This window comes from Mustelus asterias, unplaced genomic scaffold (genome assembly GCF_964213995.1).
Source record: "Mustelus asterias unplaced genomic scaffold, sMusAst1.hap1.1 HAP1_SCAFFOLD_2616, whole genome shotgun sequence".
In the NCBI taxonomy this organism is placed as follows: Eukaryota; Metazoa; Chordata; class Chondrichthyes; order Carcharhiniformes; family Triakidae; genus Mustelus; species Mustelus asterias.
In genome coordinates, this window is record NW_027592561.1 from 17,906 (window position 1) to 41,683 (window position 23,778).

Consider the following 23,778-nt stretch of genomic DNA (forward strand, 5'->3'; position numbering starts at 1 on the left):
AGTGGTTCGAGTTGGAGAGGAACCAGAGAGATCGGCCCTATTCCTCTGGCATTGACACTCAACTTCAGGTCCATTCCTTCATGGGATGCGGGTGCCGCTGTAGGGCCTTGAGAAGGTGGTGGTGGGTGAGCCACCTTCTGGAAGCCGCTGCAGCCCCCGGGTGGGGTAGGTCCACCCACAGCGCTGTCAGGGAGGGAGTTCTGGGATGTTGACCCAGCGACAGTGAAGGAACGGCCGATAGATTTCCCAAGTCAGGATGGTGAGTGGCTCAGAGGGGAACCTCCAGGTGGTGGTGTTCCCCACGCGTCTGCTGCCCTTGTTATAGAATCCCTCCGGTGCAGAAGGAGGCCATTCGGCCCGTCGAGTCTGCACCGACCACTCTGCGATAACCGTGACTTTCACAGGAGGGTTAGCCCAGCATTGGCCGGAAGGTTCTGTGACCTCCCACATCCTGATCGTGAGGAGGAAACTTTCCTTATTCTCAGAGAACGCCGCAGATTGCTGCACTGTGGGAATCTTCCAGGGAGAGCTGGCTGGGGCAACAGCTGTTGTCGATGTTTAAACGTCAGTTTTGATTTGATTTATTATTGTCACCTGTATTGGGATACAGTGAAAAGTATTGTTCCTTGCGCGCTATACAGACAAAGCATACCGTTCATAGAGAAGGAAAGGAGAGAGCGCAGAATGTAGTGTTACAGTCATAGCTAGGGTGTAGAGAAAGATCAACTTAGTGCGAGGTAGGTCCATTCAAAAGTCTGACAGCAGCAGGGAAGAAGCTGTTCTTGAGTCGGTCGGTACATGACCTCAGACTTTTGTATCTTTTTCCCGATGGAAGAAGGTGGAAGAGAGAATGTCCGGGGTGCGTGGTGGTCCTTAATTATGCTGGCTGCTTTTCCCCGAGGCAGCGGGAAGTGTAGACAGAGTCAATGGATGGGAGGCTGGTTTGCGTGATGGATTGGGCTACATTCACGACCTTTTGTAGTTCCTTGCGGTCTTGGGCAGAGCAGGAGCCCAGACCAAGCTGAGATACAACCAGAAAGAATGCTTTCTATGGGGCATCTGTAAAAGTTGGAGAGAGTCGTAGCTGACATCTCAAATTTCCTTAGTCACTCTGAGAAAGTAGAGGCGTTGGTGGGCTTTCTTAACTATAGTGTCGGCGTGGGGGGGACCAGGACAGGTGGTTGGTGATCTGGACACCTAAAACTTGAAACTCTCGACCATTTCCACTTCAGCCCCGTTGATGTAGACAGGGGAATGTTCTCCTTTACGCTTCCTGAAGTCGATGACAATCTCCTTCGTTTTGTTGACATTGAGGGAGAGATTATTGTTGCTGCACCAGTTCACCAGATTCTCTATCTCATTCCTGTACTCTGTCTCGTCATTGTTTGAGATCCGACCCACTACGGTGGTGTCGTCAGCAAACCTGAAAATCGAGTTGGAGGGGAATTTGGCCGCACAGTGATAGGTGTATAAGGAGTATAGTAGGGGGCTGAGAACACAGCCTTGTGGGGCACCGGTGTTGAGGATGATCGTGGAGGAGGTGTTGTTGCCGATCCTTACTGATTGTGGTCTGTGAGTTAGGAAGTTCAGGATCCAGTCGCAGAGGGAGGTGCCGAGGCCCAGGCCACTGAGTTTGGAGATGAGTTTTGTGGGAATAATGGTGTTGAAGGCTGAGCTGTGGTCAATAAATAGGAGTCTGACATAGGTGTCCTTGTGGAGGAGTGTAGAGATGAGGTGCCTCTTTGTCCTCTGCAGCCACCAGCTCCTGTAATATCCCTGTTTTCTCTTTTCAAAGGTGTGCGGGAGGAGTTGGTGGAACGGCTACAGAAGTACAGCTTACAGGTGAGTGAAGCCACACCTGGGGACCCCACCCCTCGCTGGCTGGGGAGTTCTTCTCGCACTGAGATGGGGAGAGGTTTCTTCGCTGGGAGGCCTGTGAACCGTTGGAATTCTATCCCAGGGTGTTGTCGATGTTCCGTTCAGTATATTCCAGAGTGAGGTCCGATGGACCTTTGGACTCGGAGCGAGTTGAGGGACATGGGGAGAGGGCGGGAAAATGGAGTTGAATCCTAAGACAGGCATGATAGTATTGGGTGATGGAGCAGGCTCGATGGGCCGAATGGTCTGCTCCTAATTCGTGTGAATGGCTCCGACCCAGAGTGGGAAAGTCCACGTTTCCTCTGTCAGCAACCTCTTGTTTGCAAAGAGCTTTAGTGAAGGGTGTTTGCTTGCGCACGCGTGTGTGTGTGTGTGTCTGAACTAGGGGGTCATCAATATAAGATGGTGACTGATAAATAACATGTGGGACTCGCTCCCACGGGGGAGTGGGGGAGAATGTGGGACTCGCTCCCACGGGGGGAGTGGGGGCGAATGTGGGACTCGCTCCCACGGGGGGAGTGGGGGAGAATGTGGGACTCGCTCCCATGGGGGAGTGGGGGCGAATGTGGGACTCGCTCCCAAGGGGAGTGGGGGAGAATGTGGGACTCGCTCCCATGGAGGAGTGGGGGAGAATGTGGGACTCGCTCCCAAGGGAGTGGGGGAGAATGTGGGACTCGCTCCCATGGGGGAGTGGGGGCGAATGTGGGACTCACTCCCATGGAGGAGTGGGGGCGAATGTGGGACTCGCTCCCATGGAGGAGTGGGGGCGAATGTGGGACTCGCTCCCAAGGGGAGTGGGGAGAATGTGGGACTCGCTCCCATGAGGAGTGGGGAGAATGTGGGACTCGCTCCCATGGGGGAGTGGGGCGAATGTGGGACTCGCTCCCACGGGGGAGTGGGACTCGCTCCCAAGGGGAGTGGGGGCGAATGTGGGACTCGCTCCCAAGGGGAGTGGGGGAGAATGTGGGACTCGCTCCCACGTTGGGGAGAATGTGGGATTTGCTCCCACAGGGGAGTGGGGGAGAATGTGGGACTCGCTCCCACGTTGGGGGAGAATGTGGGATTCGCTCCCACAGGGGAGTGGGGGAGGTGGGAGATGGTATTGTCTGTTTCTGAGTCCATTGAGATCTCTCATCCTTTATATAAACATCCTAAATTATGAATTGAAAATACTTCTCTGAGCCGGGACTTCCTGATTGATTTCCTGTCTGAAGATTTTGAGCCTGGATTAGTCTGTTTGCTGAATGAAACTCCCTGTTTATATTTCCGAGGTGATTGGGTGAATTTGGGGCTCCGGTGGATGGTTCCTTGCTGAGGGGGGGGGTTTGTTTTGTTCTGTGACTGGTTCCGGGTGTGTGGGCAGATCCTTGGCATTGCCGTGTGATGAATGACCTGTGCCCTGAACTCTGCCCCTTGACCTTTCAGAATGGAGTGCCCCTGAGCCGACCTCTGCGGGGAGATGACATGGACAAGGGACACCCGATGCCACCGATGCCAGGGCAGGTAAAGCGAGTGGGGGGGTCGGTGCGGGGATGGGGGGGTGGTCGGTGCGGGGATGGGGGGGGTCGGTGCGGGGATGGGGGGTGGTCGGTGCGGGGATGGGGGGGTGGTCGGTGCGGGGATGGGGGGAGTCGGTGCGGGGATGGCGGGGGGGGGCGGTGCGGGGATGGGGGGGGGGTCGGTGTGGGGATGGGGGGTCGGTGCGAGGATGGGGGGTCGGTGCGGGGATGGGGGGGGAGTCGGTGCGGGGATGGGGGGTCGGTGCGGGTGGGGGGTCGGTGCGGGGATGGGGGGTCGGTGCGAGGATGGGGGGGGTCGGTGCGGGATGGGGGGTCGGTGCGGGGATGGGGGGTCGGTGCGAGGATGGGGGGGGTCGGTGCGGGGATGGGGGGGAGTCGGTGCGAGGATGGGGGGTCGGTGCGGGGATGGGGGGTCGGTGCGAGGATGGGGGGGTCGGTGCGGGGATGGGGGGGGTCGGTGCGGGGATGGGGGGGGGACGGTGCGGGGATGGGGGGGGGGGGTGGTCGGTGCGGGGATGGGGGGGGGACGGTGCGGGGATGGGGGGGGTCGGTGCGGGGATGGGGGGGGTCGGTGCGGGGATGGGGGGGAGTCGGTGCGGGGATGGGGGAGTCGGTGCGGGGATGGGGGGGGGGCGGTGCGGGGATGGGGGGGGGTCGGTGCGGGGATGGGGGGGGGTCGGTGCGGGGATGGGGGGGGGTCGGTGCGGGGATGGGGGGGGTCGGTGCGGGGATGGGGGGGGTCGGTGCGGGGATGGGGGGGTCGGTGCGGGGATGGGGGGGGTCGGTGCGGGGATGGGGGGGTCGGTGTGGGGATGGGGTTGGGAGGGGGGGGGTGGTGGTGGAGAGTTGTGAGCAGTGCTGCCCAAAGCGTGTGGGTCTGTACCCCTGTCACGGTTACAGAAAGGTGGGAGTCACAGGCTTCCCCCTCCCCGAGGTGTGTGCGTGTCCCTCACCTCGTGTATGTGTGTCACTCCCCCCTTGCCGTCCCTCGCTCCATGCGCGCGCGCGTGTCTCTCTCCCCCCCCCCCTTCGCCGTGTGTATGTCCCCCTTGCCCTCCCGTGCTCCATGTGTATCTCTTTCTCTCCCCCCTCGCCCTCCCTTGCTCCATATGCGCGCACGTGTGTGTGTCTGTCCCCCCCACCTTGCTGTGTGTGTCTCTCCCCACCCCCCCCCCCCCCTCGCCATGTGTGTCTCCCTCGCTCCGAGTATATCTCTCTCTCCTCTTCGTCCCCTCTCCGCCCTCGCTCTGTGTGTGTGTCTCTCTCTCTCTCTGCCCCCTCTCTCTCTCTGCCCCCTCTCTCTCTCTCGCTCCCCCCCTCTCTCGCTCCCCCTCTCTCTCTCTCTCTCTCCCCCCTCTCTCTCTCGCTCCCCCCTCTCTCTCTCTCTCTGCCCCCTCTCTCTCTCGCTGCCCCCTCTCTCTCTCGCTCCCCCCCTCTCTCTCTCGCTCCTCAGACGGAAGACAGCAGTGTTTTGAAAGTGTTATGTCACGGGAAATACACTACTGAAGGCAGGCCCCTCAAACCGTGCACTGCTCAGTGTAATCCGGGTATCTGACCTTGGTTCTGGAACCAATTCCTCGTTTATCACATTGTTCCTCTGGGAAAATCCGTTTCCTATTCCCATACAGTTTTCCAGAAGCAATTCTGCCCCAGGTGTGACATGTGGCTGTATGCTATTGGAACTTCCTGTTGAATCTGCTTCCGCTGTCCTTCCTGAACCCCCCCCTCTCTCGCCCTTTTCCCCTTTACCGGGTAAAGGTGGGGGGCGGGGAGGAGGGTGTTGTCTGGTGCAGGGAGGTTGTGTGTTGGCCTCAGTCTCTCTATGGATGCTGTCGGCCTCAGCACCCTCAGTCACGGGGTGGTGCTGAGAGTGGCATTGCCCTTCCTGACCCGTCTAACCTCTCTCTTTTCTCCCCCCCCCCTCTGCCAGGTGGCTGGGATGCAGTTGCCCCCTCGTGGAATGGGGGTGCCCCGCATGCCCCCCCCTCCTGGGATGCAGATGGGCTTCCCCATGGGGGTGGTCCCGCCCGGGATGGGCCCCCGCATCCACATGCCCCCGGTGGACCCGTCCACCCTGAATGAGGAGGAGCGGCTCAAACTGGCACAGCAGCAGGCGGCCATCTTGATCCAGCAGGAGGAACGGGCAAAGCAGGTAAACAAACCCGCTGGTCGAGAGGGCGTGGGGAAGGGGCTTACCAACAGCAGCCGGTGTGTTTGTGTATCGGGGGGTGGGTGGGGGCATATGGATCTGTTATGGATATGGGGAAAAGCGCAAAGATGTGCGGGTTAGGTGGATTGGCCATGCTAAATTGTCCCTTAGTGTCCAAAGATGTGTAGGTTAGATGGATTGGCCGTGCTAAATTGTCCCTTAGTGTCCAAAGATGTGTAGGTTAGATGGATTGGCCGTGCTACATTGTCCCTTAGTGTCCAAAGATGTGTAGGTTAGGTGGATTGGCCATGCTAAATTGTCCCTTAGTGTCCAAAGATGTGTAGGTTAGATGGATTGGCCGTGCTAAATTGTCCCTTAGTGTCCAAAGATGTGTAGGTTAGATGGATTGGCCATGCTAAATTGTCCCTTAGTGTCCAAAGATGTACAGGTTAGGTGGATTGGCCATGCTAAATTGTCCCTTAGTGTCCAAAGATGTGTAGGTTGGGTGGATAAGCAGAGTAAATACGTGAGGTTACAGGGATAGGGCGGTGGTGGAATGCTCTCTGAGACTTGGTGTAGAACCTGATGGGCCGAATGGCCGCCTGCACTGTAGGGATTCTGTGAAAACATGAGAAAAACAGGCTTATGTGGGATAGGGTAGAGACCACCCTGATGGGCTGAATGGCCTCCTTTGCCGACAATTGCTGTGGCTGCAGCTGGCCTACTGGCTCAGTGAGAGTGGTGTGTTCGGGAGCTGGGTTTAGTTTGGGTCTGTGAGGACTGTGATTACAGATTTTATGTTTAAGAGGTATGTTTTAAAAGTCAGTTTTTTTCTACAGGCAGTCGGTATGTCTGGGGGGGGGGGGGGAGAATACAGCTCAGATGCTGGGAAAGCAGGATAATTACTCAGTGTGGCCACGTAATGTTTACTTGGAGCTCATGGAGTTTTGTTTACGGAAAGGAAAAGTCCCCCGGGGATTTTGATTGAAGGAATGCAAGGGCGGTTTCGATTGACAGGGTCATGTGATGGTGTGGTTAATGAGAGGAGTTGGGTCTGCAGCAGATAAAGAAAGTGTTGTCAGTTGTGGCAGGGTTTTGTGACAGGACAGAGGTCTGCAATTTGCTCTCTGCAAAATCTCTCTGGAAGCTTACACTCTTATAGCAAGCATGTTCATTGGTACTTACTGTATTTAAAGCGGTTTTTGAGCCTGAAAGAGGAATGTTGCTTATCTGGAACTGAAGCAGTGATAAGTTAGAAATTAGAGTTTCTTCTAAAGTTTAAATATTGTTCGACGGGTGATAGGTTAAGATGCTTCATTTGTTAGAGGTATAATTAAAGTGTGTTAGTAAATAATGTTTGTTTTTCTCAAGTATTAGAAGAGTAAGGGGGTTATTCAAACATACCAGATGTGAAGAAGTGGGGGGGCTTGACAGGGTAGATGATGAGATGTTTTCACTCGTGGGAGAGTCTCGAACAAGGGGACATCGCTACAAGATAAAGGGCCGCTCATTTCAAACTGTATAGGAATTTCCTTTCGCAGAGGGTGGTGAATCTCTGGAATTCTCTGTCCCAAAGGGGTGCTGGAGGCCGGAACGTTTAAAGTGGAGGTGGATAAATATTTGATAGGTGGAGGAATAGAGGGGAAACGGGACAGGAAAGGAGCTGAGACCGGTCTAGATCAGCCACGATGGTATTGAATGATGGGGCAGCCTCGAAGGGCCGAATGGGCTCCTCCTGCTGCTATTTTGTGTCTAAAAGATCTCCAGTTAGCCAGCGAATGACTCCAGGAGTGAAGCGTCCTATCCCTACGTTTATGCCAAGTTGTTCTGAGTCTAGTCTGGTTACCCTAATGTAATTCACCATTCCGTTCCAAGGCACGACCAGGACTAACTGATCTTACCAACGAGGGAGTAGGAAATTTAACCCCTCGGGTCTGCTGTGGCATTTAATACAATCATCTTACACCGCCCCCCCCCCCTTCCAATCCCCCGACTTTGAGAGAGTGGTGGGGGGGGGTGTTTAGTTCATTATTTATTAGTTCCAAGTAGGCTTGCATTAACACTGCAATGAAGTGACTGTGAAAACCCCCACAGTGAGGGTGCCAAAGGACGAAGCTTTTTCACCCACTGTCCATGGAGTATGGGTGATCCCGTGGGTTAGGGCCTAATCTGTAGGGATCAGACCATAAGACAGAGTGAGGCCACTCGGCCCATCGAGTCTGCTCCACCATTCAATCATGGCTGATATTTTTCTCATCCCCATTCTCCTGCCTTTTCCCCATAATCCCTGATCCCTCTTATTAATCAAGAACCTATCTATCTCTGTCTTAAAGACACTCAATGACCCGGCCTCCACAGCCTTCTGCGGCAAAGAGTTCCACAGATTCACCACCCTCTGGCTGAAGAAATTCCTCCTCATCTCTGTTTTAACGGATCGTCCCTTTAGCCTGAGGTTGTGCCCTCTGGTTCTAGTCTTTCCTACTATAAGACCATAAGACATAGGAGCGGAAGTAAGGCCATTCGGCCCATCGAGTCCACTCCACCATTCAATCATGGTTGATTTCAACTCCATTTACCCGCTCTCTCCCCATAGCCCTTAATTCCTCGAGAAATCAAGAATTTATCAATTTCTGTCTTGAAGACGCTCAACGTCTCGGCCTCCACAGCCCTCTGTGGCAATGAATTCCACAGACCCACCACTCTCTGGCTGAAGAAATTTCTCCTCATCTCTGTTCTAAAGTGACTCCCTTTTATTCTAAGGCTGTGCCCCCGCGTCCTAGTCTCCCCTGTTAATGGAAACAACTTCCCTACGTCCATCCTATCTAAGCCGTTCATTATCTTGTAAGTTTCTATCAGATCTCCCCTCAACCTCCTAAACTCCAATGAATATAATCCCACGATCCTCAGACGTTCATCGTATGTCAGGCCTACCATTCCTGGGATCATCCGTGTGAATCTCCGCTGGACCCGCTCCAGTGCCAGTATGTCCTTCCTGAGGTGTGGGGCCCAAAATTGCTCACAGTACTCCAAATGGGGCCTAACCAGTGCTTTATAAAGCCTCAGAAGTACATCCCTGCTTTTGTATTCCAAGCCTCTTGAGATAAATGACAACATTACATTTGCTTTCCTAATTACGGACTCAACCTGCAAGTTTACCTTTAGAGAATCCTGGACTAGGACTCCCAAGTCCCTTTGCACTTTAGCATTATGAATTTTGTCACCGTTTAGAAAATAGTCCATGCCTCTATTCTTTTTTCCAAAGTGTACGACCTCGCACTTGCCCACGTTGAATTTCATCAGCCACTTCTTGGACCACTCTCCTAAACTGTCTAAATCTTTCTGCAGCCTCCCCACCTCCTCAATACTACCTGCCCCTCCACCTATCTTTGTATCATCGGCAAACTTGGCCAGAATGCCCCCAGTCCCGTCATCTAGATCGTTAATATATAAAGAGAACAGCTGTGGCCCCAACACTGAACCCTGCGGGACACCACTTGTCACCGGTTGCCATTCTGAGAAAGAACCTTTTATCCCAACTCTCTGCCTTCTGTCTGACAGCCAATCGTCAATCCATGTTAGTACCTTGCCTCGAATACCATGGGCCCTTATTTTACTCAGCAGTCTCCCGTGAGGCACCTTGTCAAAGGCCTTTTGGAAGTCAAGATAGATAACATCCATTGGCTCTCCTTGGTCTAACCTATTTGTTATCTCTTCAAAGAACTCTAACAGGTTTGTCAGGCACGACCTCCCCTTACTAAATCCATGCTGACTTGTCTTAATCCGACCCTGCACTTCCAAGAATTTAGAAATCTCATCCTTAACGATGGATTCTAGAATTTTGCCAACAACTGAGGTTAGGCTAATTGGCCTATAATTTTCCATCTTTTTTCTTGTTCCCTTCTTGAACAGTGGGGTTACAACAGCGATTTTCCAATCCTCTGGGACTTTCCCTGACTCCAGTGACTTTTGAAAGATCACAACTAACGCCTCCACTATTTCTTCAGCTATCTCCTTTAGAACTCTAGGATGTAGCCCATCTGGGCCCGGAGATTTATCAATTTTCAGACCTTTTAGTTTCTCTAGCACTTTCTCCTTTGTGATGGCAACCATATTCAACTCTGCCCCCTGACTTTCCTGAATTGTTGGGATATTACTCATGTCTTCTACTGTGAAGACTGACGCAAAGTACTTATTAAGTTCCTCAGCTATTTCCTTGTCTCCCATCACTAGATTACCAGCGTCATTTTGGAGCGGCCCAATGTCTACTTTTGCCTCCCGTTTGTTTTTAATGTATTTAAAGAAACTTTTACTATCATTCCTAATGTTACTGGCTAGCCTACCTTCATATTTGATCCTCTCCTTCCTTATTTCTCTCTTTGTTATCCTCTGTTTGTTTTTATAGCCTTCCCAATCTTCTGACTTCCCACTACTCTTTGCCACATTATAGGCTCTCTCTTTTGCCTTGATGCATTCCCTGACTTCCTTTGTCAGCCATGGCTGCCTAATCCCCCCTCTGATAAGTGGAATCTACTAGTGGAAACATCCTCTCCACGTCCACTCTATCCAGGCCTCGCAGTATCCTGTAAGTTTCAATAAGATCCCTCCTCATCCTTCTAAACTCCCAACGAGTACAGACCCAGAGTCCTCAACCGTTCCTCATACGACAAGCTCTTCATTCCAGGGATCATTCTTGTGAACCTCCTCTGGATCCTTTCTAAGGCCAGCACGTCCTTCCTTGCAGGAAAGGTGGATCTGCCCGGGATCAGGTCCTTGTTGGTGCTGGGTGAAGCTGGAACAGGCTTATCTGGGACTCTTCCTGTCCCGTGGAGGGAAACTTCCTGCAGTTGGGACTGAACTCCCGCGTGAGAGATCTCTGTGGTGAGGGTAAAGGCCAGCCACACCTCGCTGATGCAGAGAGGGGTGATCTGAGATGACTGTTTTTACATTAAATGCCACCCGCCTCACTCCCCGTATGAACACAGTTTGCGGCTTCAGGAGGTGCTCTGTTGCGATTAGTGACCTGTTTCTCCCCCTGCAGGGCAGTGAGCGGATGTATCAGGAGCAAATCAAAGATCAGGAGTTGCTCGAGCAACAAAAACGGGTAATAGTCGGGGAGGGAGTGAGCGTAGGGCCGTGTGAGAGAGAATGAGAGAGCGTAGGGCCGTGTGAGAGAGAGAGAGCGTAGGGCTGTGTGTGAGAGAGCGTATGGCTGTGTGTGAGAGAGAGAGAGAGAGCGTAGGGCCGTGTGAGAGAGAGAGAGAGAGAGCGTAGGGCCGTGTGAGAGAGAGAGGGAGTGAGCGCAGGGTCGTGTGAGAGAGAATGAGAGAGCGTAGGGCCGTGTGAGAGAGAATGAGAGAGCGTAGGGCCGTGTGAGAGAGAGAGAGAGCGTAGGGCTGTGTGTGAGAGAATGAGAGAGCGTAGGGCCGTGTGAGAGAGAGAGGGAGTGAGCGCAGGGCCGTGTGAGAGAGAATGAGAGAGCGTAGGGCCGTGTGAGAGAGAGAGAGGGAGTGAGCGCAGGGCCGTGTGAGAGAGAATGAGAGAGCGTAGGGCCGTGTGAGAGAGAGAGAGGGAGTGAGCGCAGGGCCGTGTGAGAGAGAATGAGAGAGCGTAGGGCCGTGTGAGAGAGAGAGAGAGAGAGGGAGTGAGCGCAGGGCCGTGTGAGAGAGAGAGTAGGGCCGTGTGAGAGAGAGAGAGAGCGTAGGGCTGTGTGAGAGAGAGCGTAGGGCTGTGTGAGAGAGAGCGTAGGGCTGTGTGAGAGAGAGCGTAGGGCCGTGAGAGAGAGAGCGTAGGGCCGTGTGAGAGAGAGCGTAGGGCCGTGTGAGAGAGAGCGTAGGGCCGTGTGAGAGAGAGCGTAGGGCCGTGTGAGAGAGAGCGTAGGGCCGTGTGAGAGAGAGAGTAGGGCCGTGTGAGAGAGAGCGTAGGGCCGTGTGAGAGAGAGCGTAGGGCCGTGTGAGAGAGAGCGTAGGGCCGTGTGAGAGAGAGCGTAGGGCCGTGTGAGAGAGAGCGTAGGGCCGTGTGAGAGAGAGCGTAGGGCCGTGTGAGAGAGAGCGTAGGGCCGTGTGAGAGAGAGCGTAGGGCCGTGTGAGAGAGAGCGTAGGGCCGTGTGAGAGAGAGCGTAGGGCCGTGTGAGAGAGAGCGTAGGGCCGTGTGAGAGAGAGCGTAGGGCCGTGTGAGAGAGAGCGTAGGGCCGTGTGAGAGAGAGCGTAGGGCCGTGTGAGAGAGAGCGTAGGGCCGTGTGAGAGAGAGCGTAGGGCCGTGTGAGAGAGAGCGTAGGGCCGTGTGAGAGAGAGCGTAGGGCCGTGTGAGAGAGAGCGTAGGGCCGTGTGAGAGAGAGCGTAGGGCCGTGTGAGAGAGAGCGTAGGGCCGTGTGAGAGAGAGCGTAGGGCCGTGTGAGAGAGAGCGTAGGGCCGTGTGAGAGAGAGCGTAGGGCCGTGTGAGAGAGAGCGTAGGGCCGTGTGAGAGAGAGCGTAGGGCCGTGTGAGAGAGAGCGTAGGGCCGTGTGAGAGAGAGCGTAGGGCCGCGTGAGAGAGAGCGTAGGGCCGTGTGAGAGAGAGAGAGCGTAGGGCCGTGTGAGAGAGAGCGTAGGGCCGTGTGAGAGAGAGCGTAGGGCCGTGTGAGAGAGAGAGAGCGTAGGGCCGTGTGAGAGAGAGAGAGAGCGTAGGGCCGTGTGAGAGAAAGCGTAGGGCCGTGTGAGAGAGAGCGTAGGGCCGTGTGAGAGAGAGCGTAGGGCCGTGTGAGAGAGAGAGTAGGGCCGTGTGAGAGAGAGAGTAGGGCCGTGTGAGAGAGAGAGTAGGGCCGTGTGAGAGAGAGAGCAGGGCCGTGTGAGAGAGAGCGTAGGGCCGTGTGAGAGAGAGAGTAGGGCCGTGTGAGAGAGAGCGTAGGGCCGTGTGAGAGAGAGAGCAGGGCCGTGTGAGAGAGAGAGAGAGCGCAGGGCCGTGTGAGAGAGAGAGCGTAGGGCCGTGTGAGAGAGAGAGAGAGAGCGTAGGACCGTGTGAGAGAGAGAGAGCGTAGGACCGTGTGAGAGAGAGAGAGAGCGTAGGGCCGTGTGAGAGAGAGCGTAGGGCTGTGTGAGAGAGAGCGCAGGGCTGAGAGAGAGAGCGTAGGGCTGTGTGAGAGAGAGAGCGTAGGGCTGTGTGAGAGAGAGAGCGTAGGGCTGTGTGAGAGAGAGAGAGAGCGTAGGGCTGTGTGAGAGAGAGAGCGTAGGGCTGTGTGTGAGAGAGAGAGAGCGTAGGGCTGTGTGTGAGAGAGAGAGAGCGTAGGGCTGTGTGTGAGAGAGAGAGAGCGTAGGGCCGTGTGAGTGAGAGAGAGAGAGCAGGGCCGTGTGAGAGAGAGAGAGCAGGGCCGTGTGAGAGAGAGAGAGCAGGGCCGTGTGAGAGAGAGAGAGCAGGGCCGTGTGAGAGAGAGAGAGCAGGGCCGTGTGAGAGAGAGAGAGCAGGGCCGTGTGAGAGAGAGAGAGAGCGTAGGGCTGTGTGAGAGAGAGAGAGCGTAGGGCTGTGTGAGAGAGAGAGAGCGTAGGGCTGTTTGAGAGAGAGAGAGCGTAGGGCCGTGTGAGAGAGAGAGCGTAGGGCCGTGTGAGAGAGAGAGAGAGGGTAGGGCCGTGTGAGAGAGAGAGAGCGTAGGGCCGTGTGAGAGAGAGAGAGCGTAGGGCTGTGTGTGTGAGAGAGAGAGAGAGCGTAGGGCCGTGTGTGAGAGAGAGAGAGAGCATAGTGCTGTGTGAGAGAGAGAGAGCGTAGGGCTGTGTGAGAGAGAGAGAGCGTAGGGCCGTGTGTGAGAGAGAGCGTAGGGCCGTGTGAGAGAGAGAGAGCGTAGGGCCGTGTGTGAGAGAGAGAGAGCGTAGGGCTGTGTGAGAGAGAGAGCGTAGGGCTGTGTGAGAGAGAGAGAGCGTAGGGCCGTGTGTGAGAGAGAGAGAGCGTAGGGCCGTGTGTGAGAGAGAGAGAGCGTAGGGCTGTGTGAGAGAGAGAGAGAGAGAGCGTAGGGCTGTGTGAGAGAGAGAGAGCGTAGGGCTGTGTGAGAGAGAGAGAGCGTAGGGCCGTGTGTGAGAGAGAGAGAGCGTAGTGCTGTGTGAGAGAGAGAGAGCGTAGGGCTGTGTGAGAGAGAGAGAGCGTAGGGCCGTGTGTGAGAGAGAGAGAGAGAGAGCGTAGGGCTGTGTGAGAGAGAGCGTAGGGCTGTGAGAGAGAGAGAGAGCGTAGGGCCGTGTGAGAGAGAGCGTAGGGCTGTGAGAGAGAGAGAGAGAGAGCGTAGGGCCGTGTGAGAGAGAGAGAGCGTAGGGCTGTGTGAGAGAGAGAGAGCAGGGCTGTGTGAGAGAGAGAGAGCGTAGGGCCGTGTGAGAGAGAGAGAGAGAGCGTAGGGCTGTGTGAGAGAGAGAGAGCAGGGCTGTGTGAGAGAGAGAGAGAGCGTAGGGCCGTGTGAGAGAGAGAGAGAGCGTAGGACTGTGTGAGAGAGAGAGAGCAGGGCTGTGTGAGAGAGAGAGAGCGTAGGGCCGTGTGAGTGTGTACCGCAGTGAGGTACGGGTGCTGAGGTGTACATGTTGTCCGCAGTGAGGTGCGGGTGCTGAGGTGTACATGTTGTACCGCAGTGAGGTACGGGTGCTGAGGTGTACATGTTGTACCGCAGTGAGGTACGGGTGCTGAGGTGTACATGTTGTACCGCAATGAGGTACGGGTGCTGAGGTGTACATGTTGTACCGCAGTGAGGTACGGGTGGTGAGGCGTACATGTTATACCGCAGTGAGGTACGGGTGCTGAGGTGTACATGTTGTACCGCAGTGAGGTGCGGGTGGTGAGGTGTACATGTTGTACCGCAGTGAGGTACGGGTGGTGAGGTGTACATGTTGTACCGCAGTGAGGTACGGGTGCTGAGGTGTACATGTTGTACCGCAGTGAGGTACGGGTGGTGAGGTGTACATGTTGTACCGCAGTGAGGTACGGGTGGTGAGGTGTACATGTTGTACCGCAGTGAGGTACGGGTGGTGAGGTGTACATGTTGTACCGCAGTGAGGTGCGGGTGCTGAGGTGTACATGTTGTACCGCAGTGAGGTGCGGGTGGTGAGGTGTACATGTTGTACCGCAGTGAGGTGCGGGTGGTGAGGTGTACATGTTATACCGCAGTGAGGTGCGGGTGCTGAGGTGTACATGTTGTACCGCAGTGAGGTACGGGTGCTGAGGTGTACATGTTGTACCGCAGTGAGGTGCGGGTGCTGAGGTGTACATGTTGTACCGCAGTGAGGTGCGGGTGGTGAGGTGTACATGTCTGCAGTGAGGTGCGGGTGGTGAGGTGTACATGTTATACCGCAGTGAGGTGCGGGTGGTGAGGTGTACATGTTGTACCGCAGTGAGGTGCGGGTGCTGAGGCGTACATGTTGTACCGCAGTGAGGTGCGGGTGCTGAGGTGTACATGTTGTACCGCAGTGAGGTACGGGTGGTGAGGCGTACATGTTGTACCGCAGTGAGGTACGGGTGGTGAGGTGTACATGTTGTACCGCAGTGAGGTGCGGGTGGTGAGGTGTACATGTTGTACCGCAGTGAGGTACGGGTGGTGAGGTGTACATGTTGTACCGCAGTGAGGTGCGGGTGGTGAGGTGTACATGTTGTACCGCAGTGAGGTACGGGTGGTGAGGCGTACATGTTGTACCGCAGTGAGGTACGGGTGGTGAGGTGTACATGTTGTACCGCAGTGAGGTACGGGTGCTGAGGTGTACATGTTGTACCGCAGTGAGGTGCGGGTGGTGAGGTGTACATGTTATACCGCAGTGAGGTGCGGGTGCTGAGGTGTACATGTTGTACCGCAGTGAGGTGCGGGTGGTGAGGTGTACATGTTGTACCGCAGTGAGGTGCGGGTGGTGAGGTGTACATGTTGTACCGCAGTGAGGTACGGGTGCTGAGGTGTACATGTTGTACCGCAGTGAGGTACGGGTGCTGAGGTGTACATGTTGTACCGCAGTGAGGTGCGGGTGGTGAGGTGTACATGTTATACCGCAGTGAGGTACGGGTGCTGAGGTGTACATGTTGTACCGCAGTGAGGTACGGGTGGTGAGGTGTACATGTTGTACCGCAGTGAGGTGCGGGTGGTGAGGTGTACATGTTATACCGCAGTGAGGTACGGGTGGTGAGGTGTACATGTTGTACCGCAGTGAGGTACGGGTGCTGAGGTGTACATGTTGTACCGCAGTGAGGTGCGGGTGGTGAGGTGTACATGTTATACCGCAGTGAGGTGCGGGTGCTGAGGTGTACATGTTGTACCGCAGTGAGGTGCGGGTGGTGAGGTGTACATGTTGTACCGCAGTGAGGTACGGGTGGTGAGGTGTACATGTTGTACCGCAGTGAGGTACGGGTGCTGAGGTGTACATGTTGTACCGCAGTGAGGTACGGGTGGTGAGGTGTACATGTTGTACCGCAGTGAGGTGCGGGTGGTGAGGTGTACATGTTGTACCGCAGTGAGGTGCGGGTGGTGAGGTGTACATGTTGTACCGCAGTGAGGTACGGGTGGTGAGGTGTACATGTTGTACCGCAGTGAGGTACGGGTGCTGAGGTGTACATGTTGTACCGCAGTGAGGTACGGGTGGTGAGGTGTACATGTTGTACCGCAGTGAGGTGCGGGTGGTGAGGTGTACATGTTGTACCGCAGTGAGGTACGGGTGGTGAGGTGTACATGTTGTACCGCAGTGAGGTGCGGGTGCTGAGGTGTACATGTTGTACCGCAGTGAGGTACGGGTGGTGAGGTGTACATGTTGTACCGCAATGAGGTGCGGGTGCTGAGGTGTACATGTTGTACCGCAGTGAGGTGCGGGTGGTGAGGTGTACATGTTATACCGCAGTGAGGTGCGGGTGCTGAGGTGTACATGTTGTACCGCAGTGAGGTGCGGGTGGTGAGGTGTACATGTTGTACCGCAGTGAGGTACGGGTGGTGAGGTGTACATGTTGTACCGCAGTGAGGTACGGGTGCTGAGGTGTACATGTTGTACCGCAGTGAGGTACGGGTGGTGAGGTGTACATGTTGTACCGCAGTGAGGTGCGGGTGGTGAGGTGTACATGTTGTACCGCAGTGAGGTGCGGGTGGTGAGGTGTACATGTTGTACCGCAGTGAGGTACGGGTGCTGAGGTGTACATGTTGTACCGCAGTGAGGTACGGGTGGTGAGGTGTACATGTTGTACCGCAGTGAGGTGCGGGTGGTGAGGTGTACATGTTGTACCGCAGTGAGGTACGGGTGGTGAGGTGTACATGTTGTACCGCAGTGAGGTACGGGTGGTGAGGCGTACATGTTGTACTGCAGTGAGGTACGGGTGGTGAGGTGTACATGTTGTACCGCAGTGAGGTACGGGTGGTGAGGCGTACATGTTGTACCGCAGTGAGGTACGGGTGGTGAGGCGTACATGTTGTACTGCAGTGAGGTGCGGGTGCTGAGGTGTACATGTTGTACCGCAGTGAGGTGCGGGTGGTGAGGTGTACATGTTGTACCGCAGTGAGGTACGGGTGCTGAGGCGTACATGTTGTACCGCAATGAGGTACGGGTGGTGAGGTGTACATGTTGTACCGCAGTGAGGTGCCGGTGCTGAGGTGTACATGTCTGCAGTGAGGTGCGGGTGGTGAGGTGTACATGTTGTACCGCAGTGAGGTGCGGGTGCTGAGGTGTACATGTTGTACCGCAGTGAGGTGCGGGTGGTGAGGTGTACATGTTAACTAGTCTTTACCCTGCAGTCACTCTCAGCTGTCTCTCTCTGTCTCTCTCTCCCGCTCAGGCTGCTGCTTTACTGGAACATGAGCGCCAGCAACAGGAAATTGTCCAGATGCAGCAGGGGCCACCTGGGGCCAGGCCCATGGAAATGGGGCCACGGCCAACGTTGGGGCCACGAGGTAATGTTGGTTTGACGCTGCGGGGTGTAGGCTGGGGTGAGAGAGGGAAGCTCTGCCCAGCTGGTCCCAGCGCGGTGTCCATCGTTCGGACACAATGTGGGTTCTCTGGGGTCGAGTGTTGAATAATCCCGCGCAGCTTGCAGCTCTGAGAGGCGGCTGATGTGAAACGGATCAGGTGCAAAGGGCCAGTGACCTGCTGGTCAGAAGGCCATGAGGTCAAAGCCACCTGAACAGAGGCTCGATCCCAGCGACAGAGAATCGTCGAATCCCTGCAGTGCAGGAGGAGGCCACTTGGCCCATCGAGTCTGCACCGTCAACAATCGCACCCTGGCCCCATCTCTGCAACCCCGTGTCCACCCGACTCATCTCCCTGACACTGAGGGACAATTCAGCGTGGCCAATCAACCTAACCCGCACATCTTTGGACTGTGGGAGGAAACCGGAGCACCCGGGGGAAACCCACGCAGACATGGGGAGAAGGTGCAGATTCCGCACAGACAGGGAGCCAGGAATCGAACCCGGGTCCCTGGCGCTGTGAGGCAGCAGTGCTAACCCACTGTGTCACCGTGCTGCCCCGGGTCCCTGGCTCTGTGAGGCAGCAGTGCTAACCCACTGTGTCACCGTGCTGCCCCGGGTCCCTGGCGCTGTGAGGCAGCAGTGCTAACCCACTGTGTCACCGTGCTGCCCCGGGTCCCTGGTGCTGTGAGGCAGCAGTGCCAACCCACTGTGTCACCGTGCTGCCCCGGGTCCCTGGTGCTGTGAGGCAGCAGTGCTAACCCACTGTGTCACCGTGCTGCCCCGAGTCCCTGGCGCTGTGAGGCCGCAGTGCTAACCCACTGTGTCACCGTGCTGCCCCGGGTCCCTGGCGCTGTGAGGCAGCAGTGCTAACCCACTGTGTCACCGTGCTGCCCCGGGTCCCTGGCGCTGTGAGGCAGCAGTGCTAACCCACTGTGCCACCGTGCTGCCCGGGTCCCTGGCGCTGTGAGGCAGCAGTGCTAACCCACTGTGTCACCGTGCTGCCCCGGGTCCCTGGCGCTGTGAGGCAGCAGTGCTAACCACTGTGTCACCGTGCCGCCCCGGGTCCCTGGCGCTGTGAGGCAGCAGTGCTAACCCACTATGCCACCGTGCTGCCCCGGGTCCCTGACGCTGTGAGGGAGCAGCGCTAACCCACTGTGTCACCGTGCTGCCCCGGGTCCCTGGCACTGTGAGGCAGCAGTGCTAACCGCTGTGCCACCGTGCTGCCCCGGGTCCCTGACGCTGTGAGGGAGCAGTGCTAACCCACTGTGCCACCGTGCTGCCCCGGGTCCCTGACGCTGTGAGGGAGCAGCGCTAACCCACTATGCCACCGTGCTGCCCCGGGTCCCTGGCGCTGTGAGGGAGCAGCGCTAACCCACTGTGCCACCGTGCTGCCCCGGGTCCCTGGCGCTGTGAGGGAGCAGCGCTAACCCACTGTGCCAACCTGTATCCAGTGCCAAGGATGGACCACGCGGTCGGTGCTGTAGGAGCGCTGCGCAGCCGGGGGAGACGCGTTGTCCAGCTGCTCTATTTGTAATGGGATGTTCTCTCTCCCCCCCCCCTTCTCTCTCTCTCCCCCCAGTCAGTGGCTCCCCGGTGCCCATGCCCCTCTCCGCTGTGCGACCCGTCGTCTCGGTGGCTCCGAGCCCGTTAAGTGCCCCTGGCTTGGGCCCACGCCTTCGAGGACCTCCCCCTCCGCCTGGCGAAGAGAACAGAGACGTAAGTGAGTTGCACAGTGAACGCAAACAGGCCGTCCTCCGTCTCCGTGTATCCTGGGGTCATCCTGCACCGTGCCCCTCGCCTGGGTGACCCCGGGGTTAAATCACCACCAGTCAGCTTTCCCCCTGAAGGGGGAGAGAGAGCAGCCGATGGTCACCCGGGACGACAGCGACCCTCCCTTGACAGACTGGTGCTTCTGCTCCACATGAACGGGGGGGTGGGCGGGGCAGGGGGGACGTGTGTGGTGGCAGACGTGGGGGCTGGGGTAGGGGGGGAGTTACGCAATGGGGGACGGGCGGGGCGGGGGGGACGGCCGGGACGGGAGGGGGGGGGTTGTGTGCAGATGGGTGATTCAGAAGCTCTGGATTGTGATCCAATGCCTGTTCTGCAGGCAGTGAGTGAATGGTGAGTGGGTTTATCTACCCGCTCCCTGGGGCAACATTGTCAATCACACACACACCTCAGGCTGGCCAGGTGCCAGGTAATGAACTTCTTCTGCTGCAGGGCGATGATGTGGGTCCCGGTCCAAGAATCCCTCAAGTCCTGGAGAAGATTCTGCAGCTCAAAGAGCAACGCCAGGTGGAGCTCACAGCGTCAGCCGAGGCGTCAGGTACGTGGCTGCGAGAGCGAACGTAGAGGAAGCTTTACTCTGTATCTAACCCCGTGCTGTACCTCTCCTGGGAGTGTTTGATGGGGGACAGTGTAGAGGGAGCTTTACTCTGTATCTAACCCCGTGCTGTACCTGTCCTGGGAGTGTTTGATGGGGACGGTGTAGAGGGAGCTTTACTCTGTATCTAACCCCGTGCTGTACCTGTCCTGGGAGTGTTTGATGGGGACAGTGGAGAGGGAGCTTTACTCTGTATCTAACCCCGTGCTGTACCTGTCCTGGGAGTCTTTGATGGGGACAGTGCAGAGGGAGCTTTACTCTGTATCTAACCCCGTGCTGTACCTGTCCTGGGAGTGTTTGATGGGGGACAGTGTAGAGGGAGCTTTACTCTGTATCTAACCCCGTGCTGTACCTGTCCTGGGAGTGTTTGATGGGGGACAGTGTAGAGGGAGCTTTACTCTGTATCTAATCCCATGCTGTACCTGTCCTGGGAGTGTTTGATGGGGGACAGTGTAGAGGGAGCTTTACTCTGTATCTAACCCCGTGCTGTACCTGTCCTGGGAGTGTTTGGTGGGGACAGTGTAGAGGGAGCATTACTCTGTATCTAACCCCGTGCTGTACCTGTCCTGGGAGTGTTTGATGGGGACAGTGTAGAGGGAGCTTTACTCTGTATCTAACCCCGTGCTGTACCTGTCCTGGGAGTGTTTGATGGGGACAGTGCAGAGGGAGCTTTACTCTGTATCTAACCCCGTGCTGTACCTCTCCTGGGAGTGTTTGATGGGGGACAGTGTAGAGGGAGCTTTACTCTGTATCTAATCCCATGCTGTACCTGTCCTGGGAGTGTTTGATGGGGGACAGTGTAGAGGGAGCTTTACTCTGTATCTAACCCCGTGCTCTACCTGTCCTGGGAGTGTTTGATGGGAACAGTGTCGAGGGAGCTTTACTCTGTATCTAACCCCATGCTGTACCTGTCCTGGGAGTGTTTGATGGGGGACAGTGTAGAGGGAGCTTTACTCTGTATCTAACCCCGTGCTGTACCTGTCCTGGGAGTGTTTGATGGGGGACAGTGTAGAGGGAGCTTTACTCTGTATCTAATCCCATGCTGTACCTGTCCTGGGAGTGTTTGATGGGGGACAGTGTAGAGGGAGCTTTACTCTGTATCTAACCCCGTGCTCTACCTGTCCTGGGAGTGTTTGATGGGAACAGTGTCGAGGGAGCTTTACTCTGTATCTAACCCCATGCTGTACCTGTCCTGGGAGTGTTTGATGGGGGACAGTGTAGAGGGAGCTTTACTCTGTATCTAACCCCGTGCTGTACCTGTCCTGGGAGTGTTTGATGGGGACAGTGTAGAGGGAGCTTTACTCTGTATCTAACCCCATGCTGTACCTGTCCTGGGAGTGTTTGATGGGGGACAGTGTAGAGGGAGCTTTACTCTGTCTCTAACCCCGTGCTGTACCTGTCCCTGATGGGCCCTGTGTCACTGGGGTCAGTGTTTAAATGGGTCGCTGCACACTGAATGTTTGCACTAAGGGTTTCTCCTAAGGCAGGGAGTGAGTGGAGGGGAGATCACCGAATCCTTCCAGTGTTGCAGAGGCCATTCGGCCCCCAAATCTCCACCGACACCCAGGCCCTCTCCACAGGCCTTTCCCTGTCACCCCACACATTTACCTTACTTGTACGGGTGGCGCGGCGTCCCAGTGGGTTAGCACTGCTGCCTCACAGCGCCAGGGACCCGGGTTCGATTCCCGGCCTCGATCACTGCCTGTGTGGAGTCGGCACGTTCTCCCCGTGTCTGCGTGGGTTTCCTCCGGGTGCTCCGGTTTCCTCCTACAGTCTGAAAGACATGCTGATCAGGTGCATTGGCCGCGCTAAATTCTCCCTTGGTGTACCCGAACAGGCGCCGGAGTGTGGGCGACTGGGGGATTTTCACAGTAACTTCATTGCAGTGTTAATGTAAGCCTACTTGTGACAATAATAAATAAATACCTAATCCCCATAATCTTTGGATACTAAGGGGCAATTTAGCGTGGCCAATCCACCTAACCCTGCACATCTTTGGACTGTGGGAGGAAACCGGAGCACCCGGAGGAAACCCACGCAGACACGGGGAGAACGTGCAGACTCCACACAGACAGTGACCCGAGCCGGGAATCGAACCCAGACACCCGGCGCTGTGAGGCAGCAGCGCTAACCACTGTGTCACCGTGCTGCCCCGGGTCCCTGGCGCTGTGAGGCAGCAGTGCTAACCCACTGTGTCACCGTGCCGCCCCGGGTCCCTGGCGCTGTGAGGCAGCAGTGCTAACCCACTGTGTCACCGTGCTGCCCCGGGTCCCTGGCGCTGTGAGGCAGCAGTGCTAACCCACTGTGTCACCGTGCTGCCCCGGGTCCCTGGCGCTGTGAGGCAGCAGTGCTAACCCACTGTGCCACCGTGCTGCCCCGGGTCCCTGGCGCTGTGAGGCAGCAGTGCTAACCCACTGTGTCACCGTGCTGCCCCGGGTCCCTGGCGCTGTGAGGCAGCAGTGCTAACCCACTGTGTCACCGTGCTGCCCCGGGTCCCTGGCACTGTGAGGCAGCAGTGCTAACCCACTGTGTCACCGTGCTGCCCCGGGTCCCTGGCACTGTGAGGCAGCAGTGCTAACCCACTGTGTCACCGTGCTGCCCCGGGTCCCTGGCGCTGTGAGGGAGCAGTGTGAACCCACTGTGTCACCGTGCCGCCCCGGGTCCCTGGCGCTGTGAGGCAGCAGCGCTAACCCACTGTGTCACCGTGCTGCCCCGGGTCCCTGGCACTGAGGCAGCAGTGCTAACCCACTGTGTCACCGTGCCGCCCCGGGTCCCTGGCGCTGTGAGGCAGCAGTGCTAACCACTGTGTCACCGTGCCACCCCGGGTCCCTGGCGCTGTGAGGCAGCAGTGCTAACCACTGTGTCACCGTGCTGCCCCGGGTCCCTGGCGCTGTGAGGCAGCAGCGCTAACCCACTGTGTCACCGTGCTGCCCCGGGTCCCTGGCGCTGTGAGGCAGCAGTGCTAACCCACTGTGCCACCGTGCCGCCCCGGGTCCCTGGCGCTGTGAGGCAGCAGTGCTAACCCACTGTGTCACCGTGCTGCCCCGGGTCCCTGGCGCCGTGAGGCAGCAGTGCTAACCCACTGTGTCACCGTGCTGCCCCGGGTCCCTGGCGCTGTGAGGCAGCAGTGCTAACCCACTGTGCCACCGTGCTGCCCCGGGTCCCTGGCGCTGTGAGACAGCAGTGCTAACCCACTGTGTCACCGTGCTGCCCCGGGTCCCTGGCGCTGTGAGGCAGCAGTGTGAACCCACTGTGTCACCGTGCTGCCCCGGGTCCCTGGCACTGTGAGGCAGCAGTGCTAACCACTGTGTCATCGTGCTGCCCCGGGTCCCTGGCTCTGTGAGGCAGCAGTGCTAACCACTGTGTCATCGTGCTGCCCCGGGTCCCTGGCGCTGTGAGGCAGCAGTGCTAACCCACTGTGTCACCGTGCTGCCCCGGGTCCCTGGCTCTGTGAGGCAGCAGTGCTAACCCACTGTGTCACCGTGCTGCCCCGGGTCCCTGGCGCTGTGAGGCAGCAGTGCTAACCACTGTGTCACCGTGCTGCCCCGGGTCCCTGGCGCTGTGAGGCAGCAGTGCTAACCACTGTGTCACCGTGCTGCCCCGGGTCCCTGGCGCTGTGAGGCAGCAGCGCTAACCACTGTGTCATCGTGCTGCCCCGGGTCCCTGGCGCTGTGAGGCAGCAGTGCTAACCCACTGTGCCACCGTGCTGCCCCGGGTCCCTGACACTGTGAGGCAGCAGCGCTAACCACTGTGTCACCGTGCTGCCCCGGGTCCCTGGCACTGTGAGGGAGCAGTGCTAACCCACTGTGTCACCGTGCTGCCCCGGGTCCCTGACACTGTGAGGCAGCAGTGCGAACCCACTGTGTCACCGTGCTGCCCCGGGTCCCTGACACTGTGAGGCAGCAGTGCTAATCACTGTGTCACCGTGCTGCCCCGGGTCCCTGGCGCTGTGAGGCACAGTAAGAAGTCTCACAACACCA

General features: G+C 57.1%; 1 protein-coding gene across 1 annotated transcript in view; it reads left to right on the forward strand.

Annotated features, from left to right (window-relative positions):
* The window catches only part of LOC144489871 (splicing factor 3B subunit 2-like), a gene marked incomplete at its 3' end in the record, with an annotated part of 38,980 nt that overhangs the window by 6,539 nt on the left and 8,663 nt on the right, over window positions 1–23,778 (forward strand). The window contains exons 2-7 of the mRNA XM_078207701.1: window positions 1,796–1,842; window positions 3,304–3,381; window positions 5,329–5,550; window positions 17,283–17,397; window positions 18,995–19,131; window positions 19,636–19,741. Coding sequence (XP_078063827.1) covers window positions 1,796–1,842; window positions 3,304–3,381; window positions 5,329–5,550; window positions 17,283–17,397; window positions 18,995–19,131; window positions 19,636–19,741 — 705 coding nt within the window. The remainder of the gene's footprint in view (window positions 1–1,795; window positions 1,843–3,303; window positions 3,382–5,328; window positions 5,551–17,282; window positions 17,398–18,994; window positions 19,132–19,635; window positions 19,742–23,778) is intronic.